The sequence below is a fragment of the Podarcis liolepis genome, assembly GCF_965112155.1.
Source record: "Podarcis liolepis genome assembly, chromosome: 1".
NCBI classification, from domain to species: domain Eukaryota; kingdom Metazoa; phylum Chordata; class Lepidosauria; order Squamata; family Lacertidae; genus Podarcis; species Podarcis liolepis.
The window spans coordinates 45565531-45587509 of record NC_139554.1 but is presented as its reverse complement, the minus strand read 5'-3'; the positions used below and the strand labels follow the sequence as shown (position 1 = coordinate 45587509).

The 21979-nt window shown below is 43.6% G+C and overlaps 2 protein-coding genes across 6 annotated transcripts in view; one reads left to right on the top strand and one right to left on the bottom strand.

Moving 5' to 3' along the window:
* The window catches only part of HEATR4 (HEAT repeat containing 4), a 54205-nt gene extending 36578 nt beyond the window's left edge, over nucleotides 1-17627 (bottom strand). For 2 of the 5 annotated variants that reach the window (XR_014526947.1, XM_083506446.1), the window contains exons 1-9: nucleotides 17526-17616; nucleotides 16631-16712; nucleotides 14496-15570; nucleotides 11830-12017; nucleotides 10136-10273; nucleotides 8425-8628; nucleotides 7241-7387; nucleotides 5487-5675; nucleotides 4147-4307 (exon numbers count right to left, since the gene is read on the bottom strand). Coding sequence is in view for 4 of the 5 variants with exons in the window: in XM_083506446.1 (XP_083362572.1) it covers nucleotides 4147-4307; nucleotides 5487-5675; nucleotides 7241-7387; nucleotides 8425-8628; nucleotides 10136-10273; nucleotides 11830-12017; nucleotides 14496-15445 (1977 nt within the window). In the remaining variant the exon portion in view is untranslated. Of the gene's footprint in view, nucleotides 1-4146; nucleotides 4308-5486; nucleotides 5676-7240; nucleotides 7388-8424; nucleotides 8629-10135; nucleotides 10274-11829; nucleotides 12018-14495; nucleotides 15571-16630; nucleotides 16713-17525 lie in introns of all 5 variants that reach the window. The other 3 variants (XM_083506448.1, XM_083506447.1, XM_083506449.1) reach the window with 3 other exon arrangements.
* Nucleotides 17628-17801: 174 nt separating this feature from the next.
* Nucleotides 17802-21582, top strand: LOC310709431 (acyl-coenzyme A thioesterase 1-like). Its single transcript, XM_083509101.1, has 3 exons — nucleotides 17802-19248; nucleotides 20077-20279; nucleotides 20893-21582. Exons 1-3 carry the CDS (start codon nucleotides 18648-18650, stop codon nucleotides 21496-21498), a joined length of 1410 nt encoding a protein of 469 aa, XP_083365227.1. The 5' UTR covers nucleotides 17802-18647; the 3' UTR covers nucleotides 21499-21582.
* Nucleotides 21583-21979: the final 397 nt, after the last annotated feature.

Here is a 21979-nt window from a genome sequence, read left to right as displayed (position 1 = left end):
AATATTATAAATATTTCCCACTCTGGCCTGCTCACGCAAATATATCTGTGCCTTTTCAATTATGTCTCTCCTTTCCTCAGTGGTGAACAGAGTATTCAGGAGCTGGCGGCAATCTGTCCAAGTAGGACTATGAGTATTTATTATTGAAGTCACCAAGTCCATCATAGCCTGAGGTTTTTCTGCGAAAGATGGGGTGTGTGTTTTCCAATTCATCAGATCTGTAGTCGTGAATGGAATATATTGCAGGGTCGAAGTTCGAGGTGGCCTTGGTCCAGGTAGCCCGTTAACCAGCACAGGCTCCTCAAGTGCATCAAATACTCTTCTGAGAGGGGCTACTACGTGATCTTTCTCTTCGCTTTGCTCTAGGGGCCTCAAATCATAGGGGATGGTATTTGTCCCAAGGCGTTCTTTTAGCAGCTTTATACGCCTGGCTGTATTGCTTGCTGACCGATTAAGGTCTCCCTGTAACTTCTGTAATAATTCTCTAGGATTTGGATGTACAGGGGTTTGGGGTAGGCAATCAGTTGTTTCACTAAAAGAGACTGTAGATGGAGTTCTACTGGGACTCACAGATGGAATAACCACTTCTGCTTGGGCTTTATTATAGGCCTCCAATGCTTCCTGAAGATATTTATCATAATCTATCAAGGAATCAAGTTCTGTGACTCCAGCCCCATTATTCATTCCACTTTCTTGCCTTGGGGTTACAACTGGTGGAGGGTTTGGATTAGGCTCCCTTCGATGTGGAGCATAAGGTGGAGGTGGAAGCAGCTCTTCCTCTGGTCCCTCAAAAATGGGTTTGAGTTTATTTGGCAAGATTCCTTTCCTAGCTTCGGCTTTTACAGCCAATAATTTGCATCGTTGGACTTTGCATTCCCTTATCCATGGAGGATTTTTATTTAATGTGCTCAGCCAGGAATCTATATATGAAAATTGTTCTGGGCACCCTCCAATTTCTTTGGCGATGTTAGACCAAAGTTTGCTTACTAAATTTATATCAAAAGTTCCCTGAGATGGCCATCCAGTATTTTGCTTCGGCCACTCTAATTCACATAACGTTCTCAAGTGCTCTGGCGTCATTTTGACTCCATATGCCCCTGAGAAGGCTTTCTTAAAATTATTTAACATACATTCAAGAGGTGTATTTTCCCCTTTTGAACCCCCAACTCCCATTGTATGGCCCTGTGAAGTATCCACTCAGTCACTCACACACACGCTTCGTGGGTTTCCTTGCCCAGATGGAGTCGCCTCACTGGGAACCGAAGTACTACCCACTCCACACTCAGGTCAGCTACAGATTGCTCTGTACTTTCTCACACATACAATGCGCTAGATACTTCACCACACACTCTACCTCCCAACTTTCCCTTTTCCCCCACCAGACCACCATCTGATGTATCCAACCACCTAGCGTACTCAGTTCCCACTTACTGAGACGCAGAAGTTTGATCAAGACTTCTCTTCCTCCCAATTAATTGGAGGGCCAAAAATCCCTTTGTGCACTTACCCCTGGTTGGTTCCGTTTCCCCCCGGTCCGTCGCCGCCAGTGAGCAGGGTATCAGACAGACGAGACTTCTGCGTTCCCCCTGGAAAAATTTACCAGTGCGCGCTTGGGTAAGCAGTTTAGAGATCCTCTCTCTTGTACCCTGCTCAGTAGAGCGAAGGGGCTGCGTTCCAGCAGACCACTTATCCGAGTCACAGGGCACCATAAAATGTAGCACCCTGCTTGTGGTTAACGCTTAGCTGGAATGAAATATTCAACGCAGCAATAGAGAATTTAAAATAATTATTTATTTGTCAGACAAATAAATGAGAGGCACAGTGGTATATGGTTACCAAGCTCTGGCCTGGCTCCTGCCATTATGGCCAGCCCTTATATTCCCTTAATCCAGCCCCCTTTGCTCCTCCTTGGGCTGCCTCTGTCCAATCAGCCTGGTTGGATTTCCTATTGGCTGATTGCTATAACCAATCACAAAAAGATACACCCATATCCTTCTGTCCTTATAAGGAACACAAACAGCTATATATTGTTACATCTATAAATGACAAATAAGTAGTAATATATCTTACATGTGTCTCAACAAGGAATCTTAATTACCAGCTCACCTCTTGCCCTCCCTGCCCTATTGCCTTCTAAAACAAATGGTTAATCTTAAATTTTTATCTTAAACATATGTCAAGGATCTTGAGTTTCACATCAACATTGAAAGATATCCTTCATTTGAAGGTTTCTAAACAAATGTCTGACAGCTAATATATCAGGACAGCATTTGATGGCGTCTTCTTGTCTGGCAGGGGGCTGGACTGGTGGCTGACTTAATTTCAAGATAAATACAACTCTTCTAGCATTTGTTAAATCCTTTGCATAATTACATTTAAGCCAACATATTTAATACACAACACAGATAGCCTCTTAAAAGGAATAAGGCCTTTTTAAAGTAGAGAGAGAAAGAAAGAAAAGGACTCAGTTTAAAACAGTTTCAGAAGAAGCCTCCTCCCCTTCAGCAAGCTGCTTTTCCCATTATCTGTTTAAGGAAGAAACAGCTTTAAAAAGACTTCCCAGCTAGATGCTTTAAAAAGACTTCCCAGCTAGATGTTTTTTCTCCCATTTGCCTCTGGCCTTAGAAAATACAGCTCAAGGTTTAAAAGAGGCCCATGGTATCATTTTACTATTTGCCCATTCCTAATTATGTTTATCTCTGCTTTTTTTATCTTCTGTAACATGTAGGGTCAATGTCCTGCTTTTAGTCTGTAATTTCAGCTTTTACGACTTTGAGAATTGCTTTCTGCTATCAATCAAAAGGGGCCCCTTGTCTAGGAAAACAGTGCCAGTGTTTTCTTAAGCAGCTAGCCTTCTTGCCTGGCATGAATACTTTTGAAAATCTACTTTTGAAAATCTAAGCCCTCTTTAATATACAAGTCCTGATCAAACATTAATAAAATGCAGGCTTATGCCTGATGCCTCATTAGGACCACCGATGACCATTTTTGGAGCTGACTGCGAGATAACAATGTGTACTGTTTTTAACACTTGATTGGGAGCCGCCCAGAGTGGCTGGGAAAACTCAGCCAGATGGGCGGGATAGAAATAATAAATTATTATTATATGATAACTTCAAAGCATGCTGTTTGCTTTGAGGAACCGGTACTAATTGACCTGATTGACTCTACAGCTGAAACTCTTAGTTTCTTGTTATGAAACAAATACTAAACCATAGTAACAAATACTAAGCTGTATCAACAAAGCAGACAACAATTTCAGCATTGTAAAACACATACATCCTTAAGGCCTGGGTAAATAAACATGTTTTCACCTGGCACTGAGTATAAAACAAATATGGCCCCAGCAAACCTCTCTGAAGAAGGAGGCCACAACTGAAAGCCACCATCTCTGATCAACATCTACCTTTCTTCAGATGATGTGGGGAACTCAGAGCAAGGCCTCGGAGGTTGATCTTAATATCCAGATAATTACAAATACACCATCAGTTTCTGTGCTTTCTTTCATTACAAGAAAAGAGACTGCTGCTGTAACTTCACCACTCAGGGAAAAGGGGTGAGCTATCCCTGTTTGTGATAGTATATAACAAACAGATGTCCTGCTGGAACCATTTTTTAAAATATACATATATATTAATGTTAAATTAGGAATTTCCCATTCAGATTTTAACCACACACACACACACCCTTTAAAAAGAAAACACAATGTGAAGCCATTGTCCATGGCATTGTGATAATCTGGACAGGAATACTGCAAATAACCAGAGTCATCTGACTAATCTACTTGGAATCCAGGGAGAAATAATGCCATAGTTCACAAGATTATCATTAATCCCCATGGAAAAATCTGTTGAGTAGAGCAACTGGCCTGGCCACTTATTCAGACAGAAAGCAAAATAATTTTTGATGTGAATGTTCCCTGTGGGATTCTATGCAAGGAAGCTGAACCTGCCCCTTGGGCCCAAGTCCACCAAAGCAGAACAAGTCTCATGCCTGTCTTTTCTGCAACATGCATGCCTTGTGCTACAAAGAGTGTCCAGTATCTGTATTCAACAGTGGGGGGCAAGCCTGAGTAAAATAAATATCAGCAGGCCACAATGGTTGTGTGTTTACAGCTTGTTCTTTCACCTGAGCCTTGGTACTTACTGTTTGTCGGCTGAGTCGAGATAATAAAAGACAAGCCTGGTCTTCTGTGGCATCATCCTTCTGCTCAAAAATTTGAGTCAGGATCCTTTTCACTACATGGAAACTTATATTGCCTTCCATTGCCAGGGCTTGAGCTGCAGTCCAACTGTCTGTACTATTACCTAATAGCAAAAGAATTACTAGTATATAATTTGACGCTCTATAAAAAAGACTCTCATTCCAGCTTGGTCTAATGCAGTAGCGGGAAGCCTGGAACTTTCCAGATCTCGCTGAACTACAGCTCCCATCATCCCTAGGGGCTGGTCATGCTGACTAGAGCCAGTGGGAGTTGGAGTCCAATAAGATCTGAAGGGCCACAGGTTAGCCATCCCAGATCAGATGCAAGAACACATAAAACTTTTAGTTTAATACACACCCCACTTTTAATTATTAGAGTGTTTGCAGTCTAAGAAAGTGATTGGTAAGCACAGCAGGATTGTTGAAAAAGTTACACTTTTTAGGAGGAGGCAGCATTCTGCCAGGAACTACTGTGGGGCTGGTGTACTGAGCCTGATTATCCTCTTCCAAAGCAACTACTCTATTCCAAACTTATAAATGGTAAGCATAATGCTGGTGGTCAACAAAAGAGGTTCAAAGACTCCCTCAAAGCAAATCTTTTAAAAAAATGTAGTATAAACACCAACAACTGGGAAACACTGGCCTGTGAGCGCTCTAAGTGAAGAACAGCCTTTACCAAAGGTGTCATGGGTTTTGAAGATGCTTGAACTCAGGATGAAAGGTAGAAATGCGCTAAGAGGAAGGCACGTTTGGCAAAACCTCACCATGATCAACTCCCACCCGGAAACCTATGTCCCCACTGTGGAAGGACGTGTGGGTCCAGAATTGGCCTCCACAGTCACTTACGGACTCACTTTTAAAACCATGTATATGGAAGACAATCTTACTTGACTACGAGTGATTGCCAAAGAAGAAGAAGAAGAAGGTGTACTGAGACACTCCACAGTGGCCCCATCAAAGGCCAGCAGAGCCAGTCTGGGCTGTGCAGAGGGACACTTCTGCCTCAACCAAACGCCTTCTAGCCTGGCAGATCAGGGCTTTGTATTGCAGCTTTAGCTGTGACTGACAGTGCAATCTTATACGTGTATACTCAGAAGTAAGCCCCATTGAGTTCCCAGGCACATGCATGTAGATTTATAGCCTAACTATAGGTGGATTTGGGCCCTAGTCTGACTTCTTTTTGAATATTCTTTGTCAGAGAAAATGTTTTCATGGCTTTGGAGATGCTTGATATCCACAAAACAGTTCCTATATGGAAGGAAGAGGAAAGTTATTTTGCTAACCATTTATCAGAGCATCCTTCATGATGGACTGTGCCACTGGATTCCACTCTCCCATGGCGTAGAAGCCCACAGCAGCAGCCATTCTCACATGAGCATCCTTATCAAACAATGTATTTCTAAGCAAAGGCTGTATTTTCTTTGGTATATCTTCAACTTCTAAATTCTTGCCACCAGTTTCTATCCCTATTACTGAAAGAAAGAGCAGAACATTCACATGTAAATATTTTTGCCTTCCTATGCAGAAATTATGCCAGCTTTTAAAAATAAGATGTTTCTTTTATTGATGGTCAGTAAGCACTCATTTTATAAATATGCTCACTATGAAAACAGTACAGTGGTACCTCGGGTTACAGACACTTCAGGTTACAGACTCCGCTAACCCAGATATAGTACCACAGGCAACATAGTTCTGTAGCCTGAAGCGTATGTAACCAGAGGTACCACTGTACTAAAAATCCAGGAATCTAAATGGCTAGATTGGTATACTTTGTCTGATACCCTTCCTGGTACAGATGGATCATAAAATCATGCTGATAGCAGTTAACTAGAAATAGCTGGAACTTTTGCCCTTTGGACCTTCTGTCTTTCACATTGTTCGTTCATTTTTTGACTAATCCTTAGCTTCCAAAGTTCACAGAAATGGAGTGGGTGGAGTGGGGGAAGAGGAAAAAGGAATGGTGGCATTCAAAACAGTGCAATATGTTGGCCCAAAATTGGAAAACAGATGTAATACCTACTATTATTGAATGGCAGGTTAAAATGATGAATTACGCAGAATCGGCCAGATTATCAGGGAAAATACGAGACCAGGACGAACAGAAGTTTTATGAAAGTTGGAGTAAATATTTGGTGTATATAAGAGATAATTGTAAAACCTTAAAGACACTGGCAGGGTTAGACTAACTCTAACAGCATATGGTCAACCAGATAAACAAACAGAATACGCAATGTAAGAAAATGTATGATACTTACCGAAGGGGTGGAGGGAAGTCTGAAGCTCGGCAGAGCCAAAGATATATGTGAGATTTATTTGTATAATGAATGTATGTTTAATGAAAATCAATAAAAAATTATTTTTAAAACCAAAACCAAAACAGAAATGGTACCTCGGGTTAAGAACTTTGCTGCAGGATGAGAACAGAAATCGTGCGGTGGCGGCAGGAGACCCCATTAGCTAAAGTGGTGCTTCAGGTTAAGAACAGTTTCAGGTTAAGAACGGACCTCCAGAACGAATTAAGTTCTTAACCCAAGGTACCACTGCATGGCACTCTCAAGACCCTGTCCTCTGATGATTTCAGAAAGGTTCTCAAGTATTCATTCCAAAAAAAGCCTTCCCATTCTGACAGAAGAAGGCATAACTGCTGAGGAACATGGGGGGGGGGGGATTCTATGATTTGTCCAAGAACCCAAAGTAAAAAACAGTGCTTTTCACCCTACAACGTTGGCACCTAGTCATTATTCAGACAATATGGTCCAAATATTTGGAGCAGTGTGATTAGTTGGTTTCAACTGTACAATCCTAATAGTGCAATCATATACATATTTACTGGGAAGTAAGTCTCACTGTGTTAAATTAAGCATTCTCCTTAATTTGGGTAGGATGACACCCTAGCTGTTTTGTCTATAAACCAGAGGTACTTGGATCCATGATAGTCTGTATTCCAGTCCTAAACAGTTGTGCTACCTTACCAGCCTGCTATACCAGAAAAACCACAACAAAAGTTACAACAGTTTCCAATAGAAGCTGCTTATACCTGACTCATCACTTGCATCGTGGACTTCGTGGGGCCGCTCAAGCACAGCAGTTGCGCAGGTGAGTATAGCATTGACCCGATTTTGAATGTGCACATCTGCCAAGTCTCTGATTAATCCTTCTATAGTTGCTGAATGCCATCGTGGACCTGAGCATTGAGAAGAAAAATGTCACACGGCAGCTGTGGCGCAGGAGAAAAAGAAACGGCCTCCCCCAGGGGGAGCTGAGGACATTCAACAGATCATAATTGGGGCAATATGTCACATAAAACACCTGTATTTGCTTGCATGGAGTTTTCTTTTTAATATATGGTATAATGTGAAAGTGAGGGTGAATCTTTGATTTTGGCTGGCTTGGATCTTAGAGGAGCTAAACTAAACAATCACCAAACAATTATTGAAATATACCCCATGGCATTGCTTTTTGATGGAAGATTCACATTTGGAACACTAACTTGGAACACTAATTTGGAACACCATGGGAGACTCATATTTGGAATACTAACTCATTAAAAACTCAAAGATTGCTGCGCCATAAATCCTATCAAAAGAAGGAGAGTTGGCATGTGCTGAGAGAGTTGGGAGAGAGCCCAGAGCCTGAAAGATAAAATAGTGACATGAAAGATGGGGCCACTGAGAGGACTATGCTGAAAATCAACTGAAGGAAAACAACATAGAATAAACTGCCTCCTGCATGTTAATAGAAATATGGATTTGTTGGACATGATATAGTATCATACACCAGGACTGTGAAGATAAAACAATGGGTTAAGATAGGACTTATTAAACTGGGGGGAAACAAGAGAGATGAATGCAGGAATAACTGAAAGAGATTTTCTCCAGACATCCAGAACATGGGAAGTCCCCTTGAAATTTTTTAATTTGGAATGTATAACTGGCTTTAATGTTTGTTTTATGAAGTAGCAAGATTTGATCTGATTTGTTACCAATTAGAATATTATTACTTGAAAATTAATTAAAAATATTTACAAAAAAGGGAAGAAAAATGTCACAATAAAACCCATAGGTGTGAATATCCATTGCAAATATGTGAGTTTGCAAGCTTTTATCAGCTGATCTAATGAAACAAGTTAGTTATGTCATCTAACCACTATTGGCCATAGTAATGATAATCAGTAGGAAAACAGTCGTTATTTTAATGGCCTATGGAAAATAAAATACCCACCGTATTTCCAAGCAGCCTTCCACTGTTCCAGCATAGTCTTACGGATACAGATTTCCTCAGACAAATCCAGATCAGTCTCTCCGTACAAATATCTTCTCTCTCTTTTAGCTGGTTCAAGGGATTCGGTTTCGCTCCCTTTGGTGAAGTGTTCGATGACAGAGGGAAGCGCTGCCCAATGGATGGCTCCCTTCTGCACCCTATGAACTGAACCAGCAGCGTTTCAGTGGAAATTGGTTAGTAGCAATCCATACTAACCCTTGCCAACAATGACATGAACAGACACAGAAAGAAAAACTGGAACAGGGTTAAACACCGAGACTATTTCAACCTTGAAAATACTACCAGCTCACATGTGGAGATTTGCAGCACTAGCTTATAAAATAATTGAGAAAGATGGCTGATGGTCCAACAATAAAGTAACTCAAGTAAGTCAAACCAGACCAATCAATTAAGGATTTTTATTATTAGGAAAATTAATTCGCTTTGTGAAAACAATTAAGGTTTTTTTTAAAAAAAACAGCCAGGTTCTCTTTCAATCCTATTTAGTATAGGGAAAGTAAAGCAGAAGGAACAACAATTGGCTTTGTAAGGAACTAGAGCTCCCCAAAAGTCCTGTTCCTGCAGAGGAGACAGGACCACAACCAGAGGCGGATTTAGGGGAGTGTGACCAGTTTGGTTGTACTGGGCAAGGAGCCTCAGGAGCACCACAGGAGGCTACGGAAGGTGAGGGGTGGGGCATGCCAAATTTTGCCATCACACAGGGCATGCTGAAATTTGAGACCCCAAGGCCCACCACTGCCATAATAATAATAAAATAATAATAATTTCTTATTTATACCCCGCCCATCTGGCTGGGTCCCCCCCAGCCACTCTGGGCAGCTTCCAACAAAACACTAAAATACAATAACCTATTAAAAGCTTCCCTAAACAGGGCTGCCTTTAGATGCCTTCTAAAAGTTTGGTGGTTATTTTTCTCTTTGACATCTGGTGGGAGGGCGTTCCACAGGGCAGGCGCCACTACCGAGAAGGCCCTCTGCCTGGTTCCCTGTAACTTGGCTTCTCGCAGCGAGGGAACCGCCAGAAGGCCCTCGGCGCTGGACCTCAGTGTCCAGGCAGAATGATGGAGGTGGAGGAGATAACTGAGGGGAGGGGAGCTTCCCACTGAAAGGTAGAAGAATGCAGTATAAAGATTAATATGGCCCTCCCTGTGTAGAGAGCAGGAGGAGTGATCCATCTCAGAAAACACTGAATAGGCGGAGGTGTACCTTGGCTCCCTTGTGCCCTTGGCAAGGAGCTGTATCAACACCTCCAAAGTCAGGAGAGACCATAGACCAGAAACTCAAAAGTTTGCTTGTCATTGCCTTTCACACACCGTTGGTGACTTCCTCTGTGGCCATCAGGGTCCACCTGCTCTGCTCCACCTCCCCTCCTCTTCCCTCCGTCCGTCTGTCTGCCTCCCCCCCTTCCCATGCTGCTTTCCTTCCTAGTCACCCAAAGACAGAGTGGAGAGGCACGACAAGGAATCCTGCATTGCTGTATGTAAGTTTCTTGACATGTCTCTTATCCTAAAGCCCTAGAAGTGATCACTCTGGTATTCTGTGCCTCTTTCTTTGGAATCCCTACAGCTGGATCCTTCAGTGCATCAGTCAATTCTTTGTCCCAGTCTGTACTTGGACCCGTGGGATGGAACAAGTACGTAATCGCCTCTTACCTGTCTTTTTTGGTGGCATGAAGCTCCAGACCTCTGGAGGCCTTGGGTAGCATTGCTGGAGCTGTTTATAATATTCATAATGATTATCCATAACAATAAGATCCTTCTTGGTCTTTTGATGGACAATTTTGGCTGATCCTAAATACAGACAGAAGACAAAAGAACCACAACTAGATAGGGATGATCCAGTTCCTGCTGCCCAGAACTTTATGGTGGCATATGAAAGGCAGTGTGGTGTAGGGGTTACAGTAAGAATAGTCAATGTCATGCCCTCCAGATGTTGAGGACTGCAACTCCCATCATCCTTGACCACTGGCCATGCTGGCTGGACCTCATGGTAAAAGTTGTTGTTGTTTAGTTGTTTAGTCGTATCCGACTCTTCGTGACCCCATGGACCAGAGCACGCCAGGCACTTCTGTCTTCCACTGCCTCCCACAGTTTGGTTAGACTCATGTTTGTAGCTTCGAGAACACTATCCAACCATCTCGTCCTCTGTTGTCCCCTTCTCCTTGTGCCCTCCATCTTTCCCAAGATCAAGGTCTTTTCAAGGGAGTCTTCTCTTCTCATGAGGTGGCCAAAGTATTGGAGCCTCAGCTTCATGATCTGTCCTTCCAGTGAGCACTCAGGGCTGATTTCCTTAAGAATGGATACGTTTGATCTTCTTGCAGTCCATGGGACTCTCAAGAGTCTCCTCCAGCACCATAATTCAAAAGCATCAATTCTTCAGCGATCAGCCTTCTTTATAGTCCAGCTCTCACTTCCATACATCACTACTGGGAAAACCATGGCTTTAACTATATGGACCTTTGTTGGCAAGGTGATGGGAAAAGTAGTCCACAACATTTGGAGTGCATCACATTGTACCTCTAGAATAGACTTGGGGGAGTCCTGGGGAGTTCAAATCACAGCACAGACACAAAGCTTACTGGGAGGCCATAGTCTGATCATTATAATTCAGCCTTCCCAAGGTTGCTGAGGTCTTTAAAGGTAGATGAGAATAAAACTGAAATAACGCACAAAACAGGTAAAGGTAAAGGGACCCCTGACCATTAGGTCCAGTCGTGACCGACTCTGGGGTTGCGGCACTCATGTCGCTTTATTGGCCGAGGGAGCCGGCATACAGCTTCCAGGTCATGTGGCCAGCATGACCAAGCCGCTTCTGGCAAAGTAGAGCAGTGCACGGAAACACCGTTTACCTTCCCGCCGGAGTGGTACCTATTTATCTACTTGCACTTTGAAGTGCTCTTGAACTGCTAGGTTGGCAGGAGCAGGGACCGAGCAACGGGAGCTCATCCTGTCGCGGGGATTCGAACTGACCTTCTGATCGGCAAGTCCTAGGCTCTGTGGTTTAACCCACAGCGCCACCCGCATCCCTTCTCTTTTTAAAGGGACCCCTGACCATTAGAACGCACAAAATAAGTGCATACAAATAGTTCTCTCCTAATTTTCCTGGACTCAGCTATGTATAATATTTAAAAATGTGACAGGGAGCAACTTAGGATGGGATGGCAGAAAAATGACAGGATATGCACAGGCTACCAAGCATCACCAGAAATGTATTGAGCTGTGATTGTATGAATCCCACAGTTGATCCAATGCAGTTGATCTTTGTGCAAGTAATCTTGGATCCAAATAATGCTTGGATCGTTCATATCTATACAATGCTAAGCAAAAGGAATTATAGTTCTACCTACCAAAATAGAGCTCTTGTTCAAACACATTCTGGGTAGTGTATGAGTACTTTCCAACCCGGGCGCTCAGCCGTTCTCGAAGTTTAGTACGTGCCAGATGTCTGAGATCCTTCTTTGCTATATCATCTGCAGTTTTGTTTATATCAACTGAATCTTCCACACCACGCCCTCTCATGTGGAAAGATGGCCCCCTGCGAAATGAGAAGCATACTTCCAGCTGAGAGCACTGTACAATTTGCAATTCACTCAGAACAAGAACGCAGGTCATCCCACACATATGGAAGCCTACCAGGTAGGGTTGTCAATTCTTGAAGTAAAGAATTTGGGTACCTGGGAAGGGCCCTTGAGCAAAGCCCAGAGGGGGACCACACTAGCATAAAAGGTTAGCAGTCTCAAGTAGTGCTTTATTCTGGGGGGACGCAGGGGTAAGCATACCCCTCAACATTTTGTGAATCTAAGTTTGGCCTCACTGAGGGGCAGTATTTCAATATGAGTAGGAAAATGAGAGTACCCCATTTTTGTTAGAAAAAAGCACTGGTCTCAGGCAAGTTTGGGAACAGAACTCAGTGTGACCTGTCAGAAAACAGAGTTCTGCCCCCCAACGTGCCCATTGCCAAGTATATGTAAACACTGCAAAAAATCCATCTTTAAAAAAGATGGGGGGCAAATCTAGAGTGATGGTGGAGAAACAGCCTAGCCTCTTGCTTTTTTGGCACTTGCCCTAAAAACCAAACAATTATTTTTCTGTTTGGTTGCTTGGTTAGCATCCCTTAAGCCCCAGCCTCAGTGAATTGCATGCCTTTGCTGTCTGCCAGGGTCTGCAGAAACACCACTCAATACAGGCACATTTGGCTTGGGGAGCCACAAGTTATATAGACCCAATATATACAAAAATAACTGCTGTTGCCAAGTTGCTTAAAGCATTTTACATACATGATCTCAGCAACCTCAGCTTACACCAGCAGCATTGTTGATGATAATACTACATTTCTTATTTTCCCCCAGGGAGGGTTACAGCATAGCAAATGTAGTAAATGCTTCATTTAGAAATTACTGCCCCTTTTATCTGACACTCTTCCTCCTTCAGAGTATAATTCCCGTAAGATCTTTTGCAAATAGGACAGAGTTTACTGAATTGTGACCTACTTTACTCTACCTTTGTTTATTAAAAGGAGAACCTGAGGCCAGCAGGTGAACACATTCTTAATCCAACAGGATTTTGGGAACTGGTTGCTTTTAATGAAAGGATTGATGCTGTGCTGTATTTATTGATAAATAGATAGTTTTAATTCTATTAATGTTTAATTGTTTCTATGTTTTTGGCTGGTCTTATTTTATCTGTATGCCGCCTTGAGACCCTGTCAGGGAAAAAGGTGGGGTACGAATATATACAATAGTTTTCTAGTGTTATTCTGGCCATTTATTTGTTTCTTTTCTATTCCAGGTCATCCTGTTAATGCAGGGGTTCCCCAGCCTTTTTGGAATTCTGAGAAAGTGTTGTGGTACCACAAAACACCAATTTCACAGAAGAAAAACTAGTAATGTTCAGTACCTCCACCCAAAACAAGCAACACACTCCCCTCAACTAAAATACCCTCCCACAAAAAACACAGTAAAACAAGCAAGCAATGCCCACTCCCCAAAAACAGGCACCTTCCCCAACCAAGAAGGCAACCATCCATTAAAAAATGCATTAAAACATTATGAGGCCTTGGTGGTCGCTAAGTAGGTTTCTGAGAGCACCATGGTGGTTTTGAACAAAACGGACTGTGCTCAAATAACTGATTCTGTGTTCCCTTTGAAAAAACGGATACAGGGTAATGAAGTCTCCTTCAAGCTCCAAAGAGCTCAAAAGCTGCTCCATAGTAACTCAGAGCAGGGCAACAAATATTTGCAATATCTAGTAGCAATTGAAGGCATTTTTGTTCTGACCAGCTTTCCCAGCTGGATGAGTAACTTTCTGCCATATGTGTCCATTTTGCGTTTTTAAAAACTCATCTATTAATTTTTAGGCTGTTTTGTAACTGTTTGTAATCATACATTGTTTATTTTTACTTAGCTACGGTAATTACCCATAGAATGGCCTTCACCGGGGTGTCACAGAAACCCATATTTTGTCCCATCATCCTTCAAATGAGCATTGAAAAGTGAGGGGAAAGAGCAGCTTTTATTGCAAAAATGTATAGGGCTAAGGGACGCGGGTGGCGCTGTGGGTTAATCCACAGAGCCTAGGACTTGCCGATCAGAAGGTCAGCGGTTCAAATCCCTGTGACGGGGTGAGCTCCCGTTGCTCAGTCCCTGCTCCTGCCAAAATAGCAGTTCGAAAGCACGTCAAAGTGCAAGTAGATAAATAGGTACCGCTCCGGCGGGAAGGTAAACGACGTTTCTGTGTGCTGCTCTGGTTCGCCAGAAGTGGCTTAGTCATGCTGGCCACATGTCCCGGAAGCTGTACGCCGGCTCCCTCGGCCAATAAAGCGAGATGAGCGCCGCAACCCCAGAGATGTCCGCTACTAGACCTAATGGTCAGGGGTCCCTTTACCCTTTACTTTTTATAGGGCTAAACCTAAGATCACAATCCCATGAGGCATGTTTCCAAATAATGAGATTAGCATCTAAATGTAACACAGCTTGATGCTCCAGTACAACAGGTATTTATTTATTTGCCTTACCTGTAATAATAAGCAGAGAGAGGTGTCTCCGGTTTCTTCTCTTCATCTATTTGAATTTGAATCTGACCTTTCACTACTGTATCCTCAGCCTGAATCTGATCCAGTAATTCCACATCACTTTCATCAGGAAGCACGTACCTGATGCTTTCCCAGTTATATTTTTGCTTCTTGAAACCTGGTGGCTTACCCTGAACCCAGCCTCCCCAGGTGGGCTGATTATTCACAATGAATTGAGCTGTAGCCTTGTTTAACTTCACCAACATTGTTCCTTCCCACCTCAGGTCCCCATGATCTGGCTCATGGACTGTGGTGCTCTGGGGTCTTACTTTTGACCTCTTGATTGTCAAGTCTCCTAACATCTCATGAGGTTCTGTCAGGAACGCCTGTGTGTAAGGAGGTTCACAAGAAGGAGGAGGGGGAGGAGGTGGAATAGGTACCAGGAGACTTGGCTCTGAAAGTGTGCTTTCTACCTTGGCTTTCCAGATAAGCTCTTCCATGCAGACAGGAACATCAGCGGTGGTTTCCTTGGGAGGAGGCGTGTCTGGCTTCATTTCCAGGGACTGTAATTTCTTCAAAGGTTTGAGCCTACTTGGTCGCCTTTGCTTCTTAACAACAACATTTTCACTTTCTTTTCTCTGAATGACACTGGAAAAATCATACAATCCCCTGGGGTCATAGTCCTTAAAGGACTGAAGCATTGCCCCTCTGTGGTAAACAGCTTCTTTAGAAAAATATAGGTTCTTGGCTGCATTCTGGAGGCATTGTTTCCGGTATTCTGAATAGTGCTCTTCAGCATGACAAACATCTCTCTGGTACATGAAAGGCATTTTTGCCCTCATTGCAGACAGCATTGCCTTGCGAGATGGCAAGCTGTGTCTGTCAACTCTGGCCTTCAGACTAGACTCAAGGGGGAAGGGATTTTTGCTCTTGAAAAATGTTGGTATTTCCATCCTTTCAAGACTGGTGAGGCTCCTCACTAGTGGCTAACTTTTCATAAATCTTTAGAAGTTAGACTTAATGGCTGTGTAAAGAAACAGACATCCCGCTGTTTTCTGAGGGGACACTCAAGCTTTTCCTAAACCACAGAGAGAAAATAAATAACCCTATCAGATTGTAAAAGACCATTCTTTTAAGATTCAAGCCAGGCTTCCTCAACCTCGGCCCTCCAGATGTTTTTGGCCTACAACTCCCATGATCCCTAGCTAGCAGGACCAGTGGTCAGGGATGATGGGAACTGTAGTCTCAAAACATCTGGAGGGTCGAGGTTGAGGAAGCCTGATTCAAGCAAACACCCAACACCACAATTCTTCCCCAAACAGGCTATCACTGCAGAATACTGGTATCGTTGAATCTCCATGATGACCTATTTACCTTTGATGGTTGATGCAATGTGATGTGGAAGGAGGAGAAGATGCTATCATGCATGATTTATTTTGTATCTTACCCTTCCTACCAAAGAAACCCAGGGCGTCAAACAACAATAAAAAACCTATTTTAACACAATTCTAATACAGATACAGAAGATCTCATCTGAAAAGGCTTGTTCAAGGCAGACAAAATGAAGCCCATCTGCTGTTCTCTACTTCTGGCTCTTTATAAGCAGAAAGAGTGTAGTGGGAAATTATCATTCACTATGTTATCATATTGCTTCACCAGCCTAGTGTCACCTCTTTGTCACCAAGGCATGCTCCAGAATGGGTTAAAACTCATGTCATGTTGGCACTTGGGATCCTAGGAGTACTGCTTCAATAGCCTATTACTCTACAGTACAACCTACAAATTACCCTGTCTGTGTTTAAACCATTGCTCTGCTGAAGCTGCTGGAGCTACAGCAGCACTAGCTTAAAAAAAAAGTCCTAGTCCAAGTAAACGTCATTTGGATGCTGCTGTGAATCTCTGATATTAAACTAAGCATAACTTGCCCTGGCACACAAACAAAAAATATTTTTCTTTCTTCCAAGTGACTATTACACTTGTACAACATGCACTGTGCTGACAATAGTTATCCCTTTCCGCATCAAGAGGTAAGATTTCTATCCTATTATTGTGCACTTGACATTGTCAGTTCTTGTCCACAAATATTGCTTTTCCTTCAGTACCCTAATCCAATCCGAAGTGCTATTAACATTTCTTACTTGCAACTGTTATTGCTGTCAGCTTTGCACCCTGCAGGACTTGTTTCTGCCTGGAATACATGAGCTGGAATAATTTAAGGATCTATGGTTCAAAGAAAACTTGCTCATGATGAGTTATTAGGAATTTTTAACTACATTAAATATTAATTTTATTGATTAAAATAATGCATTTATCCTAGTTTATAACCCTGTTCTTTCCTCTTTTAGTGCTTACTTCCTCTCATAACACTTATGCCACAATGAGGCTGCAATCTATACCTGAGAAGAAACCCCACTAGCCTTAATGGGGCTTACTTCTTAATCACACAGCCAGTCTGTAAATCTTTAAGGTGCCCCAAAATGTTTTTGCTGTCTTCTCTTAAAGTAACATCCATGTTTCAGAACATACCACATTTACGTGAGTCTAATGTGCCATCGAATCTAATGCGCACCTCAATTTTCAAAACCTTGAAACCAAAAAATGTATTTGCTGGCCAATGTAAATGTGCCATCAAATCTAATGCACACCCTTAATTTTCACATTGTAATTTGGCCAGAAAAGGTGAGTGTTAAACTTGAGAAAATACAGTAATATTTATACAATATGCTACGTAAATTCCTGCTACTGTATGGAAATGTTTTCAACAATCATTTTTTTAAATGTTGTGATTACAATCATTAGGAACTTAGGTCTCTACATTAAATTACTACAAGCCACTGTGGGCAGTCACCTTCTTTGTTCTCTGCAATCTTTTGTTAAGTTTTAGTTGGAAAATATACATTGCAATATTGTACAAGAATCTCTGTTTTTATGTGAACCACCCCCAACTTCAGCCAATTTCATATCCCTGCTTCTTTGGATTCCAGGGTATTTCTTTTTCTTGTTCTTTATGAAGACTGAAAAGTTTGTACTAACCTTTCAGAATGGCTTTCACAGATCTGCTCTTGTAGGAGCAGGAGCACATCGCAAATACATGCACATTAGAAATCAGATTCTTGTCTCTTCAGGCCTCCCTTCTACTTGTGTACAGTTGTTGCCAGGCTACAAATGATGTACTCACATTCTGTCAATTTTGATTTGTTGATTTTAAATAGAGCTGCCAAGCTAAGTCCCCTTTGGCTGTTTGGTATTAAACCTGCTGTTTCACAAGTTGTTGTTGGTTTTTTTAAACATGGAGAGAAACAAAGCTAGTGAAGTAACATTTATTGAACTACCTTAGAGTGCACAAGTTTTCAGCATTCAAGTTAGTCGAAGATCTCCAGAATGCTTCAGGTTGGGTGCATCAAACTGACATTTATTATACATTACATGAAATAAATACAGAAGGCAAACTTTTGCTCACTGGCATTTGTCCTGGCAATATGTCTGTCTGGCTGTTTACAACATGAATTTCCTGTAACATGAATGTTAACATTTGGAGCTCCCTACTCTTTATTTTTTATTTTTATCACGAGTTGCTGCAGCACTCTGGTTGTGGGGAGCGAGGGGCCATTTTGCTTTTCCTCCGAAACCAGTATTTTGTTAATTTTCAACATATAACAAATATGGCAATCAACAGGAAAGCAAACGAGAGACAGAGAGAGATAAGTCTTACACCTGCACCTCAGGGATAAACAACTTTTTCTAAATTTTAGGATATCCATTCAGATTCAGGATCTAAATCTGGTAAACCCCAACATGAACGTAGCCAAGGGAGGCACGGGGTGCAAGCTGCCACCCCCCATCAAGTAAATAAATAAATAGAAATACTTAACTAACTTGGTTCTGGCCCCCTGACATTGACCCTGCCTCACCCGCAATATAAATCCTGGCTACGCCCATGAACCCCACTGACTTAAATGAAGGAGTTAGAGGACACGGTGGATTCGGACTACACGGTGACCATTTGGCAGAAGGGGGAAAGGCCTTGTGCGAAGGGCAGCCTCCTCCCTCCGCCCCAAACGAATTTCATTTCCAAACAATTGTTGTGTAATTTGAAACCATGAGACGTAGCACCGCCGCTTGATTTGCTTGAGGCTGACAGCTCGTTCCGCTGCCATGGCCTCATTTGTGCGCCTGCTCTGGGGACGCGGCCTGGGACTCCGCCTGCGTCCCAGACCCCGCTGCGCCTTTCGCCGCCCCGGCAGCTGCCCAAGCCGAGCCGCTCAGAGCGCCGCCTCCACTAGCGCTTCCCTCATGGACGCCCGCATCGACTTCTCCCCCGCCGGCCGGAGCCTCTTCGACGAGCCGCTGGGCATCTCGGTGTCGGGGCTGCGGCCCCAGCAAGAGGTCACGCTCCGGGCGTCGCTGCAGGACGAGGTCGGGGAGCTTTTCGAGTCGCTCGCGCGCTACCGGGCGGACGGCAGCGGGCAGCTGGACATGAGCCGCTCGCCGGCGCTGGAGGGCGGCAGCTTCTCCGGCCTGGAGCCCATGGGGCTGCTGTGGGCGCTGAAGTCGCGCACGCCCTTCAGGCGGCTGGTGAAGCGCGACGTGCAGCGCCCCTTCCGCCTGGAGCTGGAGGTGCTCGAGGGACACGGAGAGGGCCTCGCGGGAGGCGTCCTCGCCAAGGGCGCCCACGAGAGGGGCTTCCTGCGCGCCGGCGTCCGGAGGATCCCCGTGCGGGACGGGCGGGTCCGCGCCACCCTCTTCCTGCCCCCGGGTGAGTGGCGGTCTCTGGTCCCGCGCTTGGCCTTCTTAAGGCCTTCTAGACGCTCCTGCGCTTCGTGTCGTTGACACCCGCACACTTTTTGTGAGCCAACGCCAGCTGCGGCTCCTCCACGTGTTGTTGCATTTCAAAGAACTCGTTAGTCCCAGGCAGAGTAGCTTAGTTTCAGAGAGATCATGGGAGTGGTTGTGGTGAACGACTTCTGGAAGGGCACACACATCCCTGGCTTGGATTTCTCCATCCTGTAGTAAACTGGTTCCTCTTCTTCCTGCTCAGAAAGGGAGAAAGATATGGCACCCAGCAAGCAAACAAAAAAACCCCACAATTAAGGAAGAGCTGCAGAAGTTTGTTGGCAATAAAACAAGTCTGGTGGCACCTTAAAAGACTTCACAAATACAGTGAGGCGGAAGTTGAAGGTGTAAAGAGAGAGAATTGATTATTTGCCCTACTGTGTCTAATGATGGTGCTGAGCTAGCCCTGTACCTTGCCTATTCCTTTGTATTTCGTAGCAAGCCTTGCTCCCTGGAAACGTGGGTTTGTTTCAACAACAACAACTCACTGGCATCTCAGACTCCAAACTCTCTCATTCTCTGCTTTTGATCTGCTAATATGAACAGGTTTGAAAAGTGTATTATGAAGGATCCCGCCATTAAAGTGGGTCATCAACAAGGGTATTTTCAACCCAAGTGGTCAGAGTTAAATTATCTCCAAGGTCCCTTCCAAAACTAAAATTATGTGATTCCATGCTAGGCTTTCTTTTCAATAAGGTGAATTCTAAAGAAGTCTAAAAAAGATAATGCAACTTCGTTCTGTCTTTTATAGGTGATGGTCCCTTTCCTGGAATCATTGATATTTCAGGAACAGGAGGAGGACTTCCAGAATACCGAGCCTGTCTGCTGGCCAATTATGGCTTTGTAACATTAGCATTGGCCTATTATGCTTATGAAGATCTTCCCAGAGATATGAAGGAATTTCATCTGGAGTATTTTGAAGAAGCTCTGAACTATATGCTGAAACATCCAAAGGTAGGGCCATATGTGGACAGCCTTCACAAAAATAGCAAGCTTCTGAGGGTGCTACATTTGAAACTGGAAAGTCTTGTGTGTAGAACCACACCATACATTTGAAGCACATCTAAGGCTCCGGAACGGATCCCGTTCACATCCCGAGGTACCACTGTATATGCAGAAGTATATATTCCATAGTATTCTTATTCTGAGAGCTGTTGAATTGCTGATTTGAGAGTATTCTCTGAGCTGAACTCTGATCATCACATGCTTACTTGTATTGCACTAATATTTTAAATTCATTATTTGTGCCAAGCTCCTGGAATAAAAAAACACTGAAAGGTTAAAGTCCACAGCAACAGTTTTCTCCATTTTTGACTGCAAAGATTAACCAAAGCAGGCAAGCCTTGGGCAGTCACTGTGATAAATTGTTCTGAAATGTGAAATGGTCCTCAGCTCAGCTTTTTTTCTTTTGCCAAACTAAGGGTGAGCAGCATGAGCTTTTGCCCACAGCTTAGTCATGGGGGGGGAGGGGCACATACTGTATGTATCTTGTTTTCGTTTCACCTCTTTCTTTCTTTCTTTCTTTCTTTCTTTCTTTCTTTCCTTTCTTTCCTTTCTTTCTCTTTAGGTTAAAGGTCCAGGAGTTGGACTGCTGGGACACTCAAAAGGTGGTGACCTGTGTATCTCTATGGCCTCTTTCTTAAAGGGTGTCACTGTTACAGTCACTGTTAATAGCTCTGTGGCCAATATAGCTGTGCCACTGCACTACAAGGACATCACAATTCCACCTCTGGGTTTCAATGCAGAGCGGATCAAATTAGACAAGTCTGGTGTTGCTGACATTTTGGATGTCCTGAACAACCCACTTGAGGGCCCCGATCGCCAAAGTTTTATTCCACTGGAGAAGGCTGAAGGACGTTTCCTCTTCATCGTAGGCCAAGATGACCACAACTTTAAGAGCGAGTTCTTTGCTGTGGAAGCCTCCAAGCGGCTACAGGCTCATGGAAAAGAAAAACCTGAGATAATTTGCTATCCTGGAGCAGGACATTATATTGAGCCTCCGTATTTTCCTATGTGCGCAGCTTCAATGCATCTCTTGGTGGGCAGACCAGCGATCTGGGGAGGGGAGCCCAGGGCTCATGCTGCAGCACAGGTGGATGCATGGGGTCAGATTCAAACCTTCTTCCGCAAACACCTTGATGGAAAACAAGGTGAAGAAAACAGCAAGCTGTGAGAATGTTGCTTGGAAGAGGTGTTTTATCAGATAATGGGTGTGTGGCCGATTGTTTTTTGTTATATATAACAATAAACAATATAAACAATAAAGGCCAGCGGTTTACCAGCTCCATCTGGTACGTAGGCTGAGACCCTATCTGCCTGCGGACTGTCTCGCCAGAGTGGTGCATGCTCTGGTTATCTCCCGCTTGGACTACTGCAATGCACTCTACGTGGGGCTACCTTTGAAGGTGACTTGGAAACTACAACTAATCCAGAATGCGGCAGCTAGATTGGTGACGGGGGGCGGCCACCGAGACCATATAACACCGGTCTTGAAATACCTACATTGGCTCCCAGTACGTTTCCGAGCACAATTCAAAGTGTTGGTGCTGACCTTTAAAGCCCTAAACGGCCTTGGTCCAGAATACCTGAAAGAGTGTCTCTACCCCATCGTTCAGTCCTGATACTGAGGTCCAGCGCTGAGGGCCTTCTGGCGG